Source organism: Penaeus japonicus, unplaced genomic scaffold (genome assembly GCF_977035675.1).
Source record: "Penaeus japonicus unplaced genomic scaffold, GWHDUDI00000001_assembly GWHDUDI00000036, whole genome shotgun sequence".
Lineage (NCBI taxonomy): Eukaryota > Metazoa > Arthropoda > Malacostraca > Decapoda > Penaeidae > Penaeus > Penaeus japonicus.
In genome coordinates this window covers 7016394-7021032 of record NW_028234438.1, presented here as the reverse complement: position 1 = coordinate 7021032, position 4639 = coordinate 7016394, and the positions used below count along the sequence as shown (strand labels likewise).

At 56.0% G+C, this 4639-nt stretch overlaps 1 protein-coding gene across 1 annotated transcript in view; it reads right to left on the bottom strand.

Moving 5' to 3' along the window:
• The window catches only part of LOC122245907 (uncharacterized), a 125397-nt gene extending 120984 nt beyond the window's left edge, over positions 1–4413 (bottom strand). The window contains exon 1 of the mRNA XM_086531797.1: positions 1–4413. This exon is cut by the window's left edge and continues 200 nt beyond it. Within this exon, the coding sequence (XP_086387923.1) occupies positions 1–2291 (2291 nt within the window). The 5' untranslated portion in view covers positions 2292–4413.
• Between the last annotated feature and the right edge of the window lie 226 nt (positions 4414–4639).

The following is a 4639-nucleotide window of genomic DNA, read 5'->3' as shown; positions in this document are numbered from 1 at the left end:
CCTCGGCTCGGCCCGCGGCTGCCGCCCACCGTCCGAGGCGAAGACCCGCGGTTCACGAACTTTGGACTCGCGCCGCGTTGGATCGGACTCCCCACCCGCTGCACCGGACTCACCCCGCGGTGGATCGGACTCGAGATGCGACAGTTCTTGTTCTCCGGCGCCCCGCCCAGGCTCCGCCGGGGGTTGCTGACGGAGGACTCGTTGCTGCGTGGGCTGCTGGCCCGCTCCCTGGCCAGAGGACTCGGCCCACGGTCGGCCTCCACGGGAAGCGAGATCAGGTTCCCGTTCATGGCGGGCCAGGACTCCCTCCGGCCGTAACTGCTACTCCTCGGCATTCGCCGGACCTCTCGCCTGGGCGCGGGCTGTTCCTCCTCCTCCTCCTCCTCCTCTTGCCTCTCCTCCTCCTTCTGCTCGTTGTCCGCCCTCTCCTCCTCGTCCGGAATGAAGACCTGGTCGTTCTCCTCCTCGCTCTTGTCGCACTCAATGTTCCAGACGCCGCCGCCGCCGCCGCCGCCGCCCCACTCCTCCTGCTCGGGCGACGACCAGTTCCTGTGCTGCCGGTTCCACTTAGTGGAGTGCGTGTTCAGCTTGTCACGCACCTCCAGGTTGTCGTTCTCCGGCGAGCTCCACTTGTCGCCCTCCTCGAAGCGCAGCCACGGCTGCCAGTTCTTGGTGGGCTTGTCCTTGACCTCGATGCGGCACAGCCCGTACTTGAAGTAGTTGTAGTTCTTGTTGCGCAGGTTGATGCGCTTGGGGCTCTGCTGCGAGTACTCCTTCACCACCGACTTGAAGTCCGACGGCGCCTTCGACTCGGGCTCGGGCGGCTTCCGCACGGGCGTCGAGGTCACGTGGGCGCGACCCCTCTTCGGCGGCGCCCTTTTCGGGCTCCCCGGAGCCTGCTGGCCCGGCTGGCCCGGCTGGCCCTCGGGTGGCGACTCCGGCGAGCTCGCTTTGTCGCGCCCCTTCTCCCCCACCTGCACGGGGATCCTGCTGCTCGTCTTGGCGCCGCGCTCCACGCCATCCTGCTGCTGCTGCGGCTGCGGCTGTTGTTGCTGCTTCTGCTGCTGCTGTTGTGGCCTCTGCTGCTGCAATTGCCTCTGTGGCTGCTGCTGCTGATGATGATAATGCTGTTCCTGATACTTTTGATTACTTTGCTGAGGATGATTATTGTGCTGTTGCTGCCGCAGATTTTTCTGCTTTTGCTGCTGTTCTAGGAACTGTTGCTGCTGTTGCAATCGATACTGTTGTTGTTCGTGCTGTTGTTGCTGTTGTTGCAAACGATACTGTTGTTGTTCGTGTTGCTGTTGCCGCTGTTCCTGGTGATGTTGATGCTGCCGCTGCTGTTGCTCCTGGTTATGTTGTCTATGATGGTGCTGCTGTTCAAGCTGTTGCTTCTGCTGCTGCTGTTGTCGATGTTGCTGCAGATGCAGTTGCACCTGTTCCTGCTGCCGCTGCTCGTGGCGCCGCAATTCCGCCTCCAGTTGAGAGGCGTCCACGTCGTCGGCGTCGCCCACCGAGTGTCTGGGGCTCCCGTGGCCCAGGTCGAAGCTGTACAGCCTCTGCATGTGCCTGGGGCTCACGCTGCCCCCGCCGCCGCCGCCGCCGCCGCCGCTACCGCCGCCGCTGCCGCTGCTGCTGTGGTGACGGGGGCTGCCCAGGTAGCCATTCCTCGCGCTGTGCCTCGGACTGCCATAGTTGCCGTTGCCTTGGAGGTGCTGCTGTTGGCTCTGTTGTTGCTGCTGTTGGCTCTGTTGTTGCTGTTGCTGTTGCTGTTGTTGTTGCTGTTGGTGGTGGTGGTGGTGGCGGTGCCGCGGGCTGTCGCTGCTGCTGTTGCCGTTGCCGTCTTGGCGGCCGCTGCCCGCGCTGCCGCCGCCGCCGCCGTAGCCGTTCCTGTTGGTGTGCCTGGGGCTGCCGTTGTTGTTGAAGCCCGGCGGCGGCGACATGTGGCTCGACCTGTCCTGGCCATCGCTGCTGCTGTCGCTGCGCGTGTGTCGGGGGCTGGCGTTCACGTAGCTCACGTGGCGAGGACTGTCACTGCTGTAGTTGACGTGTCGGGGGCTGACGCTGCCGTAGTTGACGTGGCGGGGACTCCCGTTGCCGTAGTTGACATGCCTGGGGCTGCCGTTGCCGTAGTTCACGTGTCTGGGACTCCCGTTGCCATTCCTGCCTCCGACGTGACGAGGACTGCCGTTGCCGTTGCCATTGCGGGCGTTGTTGTTGTTGTTGTTGTTCTGGCTGAGTCCCTCCCGGCTCACGATGATGTCGGGGACTTGCCTGTTATCAAGGATCATGGCGTCCTCGGGGGGGGAGCTTCACTTACTACACATGTAAACAAAAACTAAAACCAATCACGAAAAATTAAAACACACAAACGCACACACTTCCTTCCTTCCTTCGATCCTTCCCCCTTCGCTAGGCGTTGTTACTCGCTTCGTATTCCTTCTTTTCTTCCTTTATCCTTCCAAGCACCAGCACCTTCGATATCCTTCAGCCTTCAAGTAAGGCCGTATGGCAGGCCTGGATTCGTAGGCCGTGTAGGCTGTAGATCTAACAGCGACAAAATCCTTCCTCAAAAATTTCGCAGCACCGAAAAAACAAATAAAACAGACAGGATTCTATGCACACCTACACACCTATGTGCAGTCACGGATTATATATATAGATATGAGAGATATATATATCCCTATTTGTAATCTATTTCTATATATACATAAGACGTATCACACCTCCTTTTATCGGCCACGAAGGAGAAAAGCACTGTGATGGGCGTCTCCTTCACTCGTGTCCTTCAGTCCTAGAGGGTATGACGATAAGGAAGACGGCTAGGATCTACGATACCGTGTATATATATGAATAAATATATATATATTTATTTATGTATTTATATATGCTCTATAAGGCAATACAGCAGCTATACGAGGTCCATTATATAGATCCGTACGAGTAACTTTTACATTGTTAAGTTTTAGCACTAGCTTATGTCCTAGAGAGGGGTAATATAAAGGAATGATGCGGATATAATGTGCATATATGAGTAGTATGATATCTGGAGTATATGCTGTAGGCGCTTCCTAGCAAGACACGTTACGTTACAATAAAAATGGAGTATTGTCCACAGTCACGTCACGCGCTGTCAACACTACGTCGCTATTATTGTTAACGTTGAAGGAGGATTGTAAAGCACTTACGACGATATGCAAATAAGATACGGCACACTTATTTAAATAAGACAGTATTGCAACGGTTTGTTACTAAATCACACTTTATTTGCAGTACCCTTTCTACACTCTATTCTCTGCTTTGGGTTTTGATCTCACTTCACTCTTCTTCTTAACACTTCCCGATATTCTGGCCACCTATTGCCCTTTCCTTGTTATTTTTGGCACTTCTTTGCTTTGTTTATTTCGTTTATTCCGCGTCTACTCTTCGACCATCCCCGGCCTTGATTGCAGATTCCGGAGAGCGGAACGTGGATGTTGCATTCAAACAGCACACGTAGGCAGGGGGGGGGGAGGTGGGTATCAACTCTAAGATATCCTCGGATACTTCTAGACGAACGCCCCTTCCGAATCCGCCTGCCTGCGTGAGGACCTTTCTCCTGGACCGCGTCTGGTGCGAACGGCTCTCCTGAACGTCGTCGGGCGAATCCGCTCTCTTGCTAAAACCGCGTCCAGATGCATCCACCCCGTTCGCTCTGCGGTCTTCGTGTATGGCCGATCCTTCACTCAGGGATGTCAATCGCTTTTGTTTTGGATCCGAACCCTTTCACGTTTCTTTCTTTCTTTCGGTCTCTTCCACTACGTCACCACTTCGATGATGAGGAAAGAAAAACCTTCTCCGCTTATTGTCACACAATTATCAGCGAGATATATATATATTTCCTGTACACTACACTTCTGATTTATCCTATCTATTGATGCCGTATTAAATCGTCCGTCTGGTGGGCTTTCCTGGCGTTACACACACCCTTTCCCGACGGCGTTCGGCGCACAACTAGCGATGGCGGTACGAGCGAGCCGCGCGCTGGCGTCCGGGGTGGCGGAGGTACGGTAACCCTCCTCCTCCTCCTGCTCTGCCGTTGCCGCCGCCGCCGCCGCCGCCTCCGTCATGGCACGTCATGTTTCATTCGGGAAAGACGCTAGATCTCCCTCTGGCACGAGTCGTGTCTCTCCACGACGCTCATGAATCATGAGGGGCGCATTTCGTCTCATTCAAGAAGGACTCCCTCGTTGCGATCGGGGCGGAGGGAGACGCAGGAACCGGGATTCATCGCGGTCATGTGATGAGGCCGCCTCCCCGAAACGCGTCCTAGATGAACACATTCATGCGTTCTGCGAGGGGCCTTCTCCCCGTCGCCCCCCATTCAAAAACACGACCAAAGAAGGCTGTTCAAAGAAGCCTTCTGTCCTTCATCGGCCTCAATCCCCCATTCCCTTTAACGCCAAATGCATAAATAAGTTGCTACAGTTCCGTAGGCATTGTGGGGAGAGGGTTGTGGCGTCTGGCACCGAGAGAGGGGAGTGCCTGGGAGTGCCACTGCGCCTGCGTGCCATCAGAGTGGACGGGCTACACCATCAACGTCACCATCGGTTGGGGGGGAAAAGGACTCTATTTCACGGCGAGGAAATCACAGATGTCG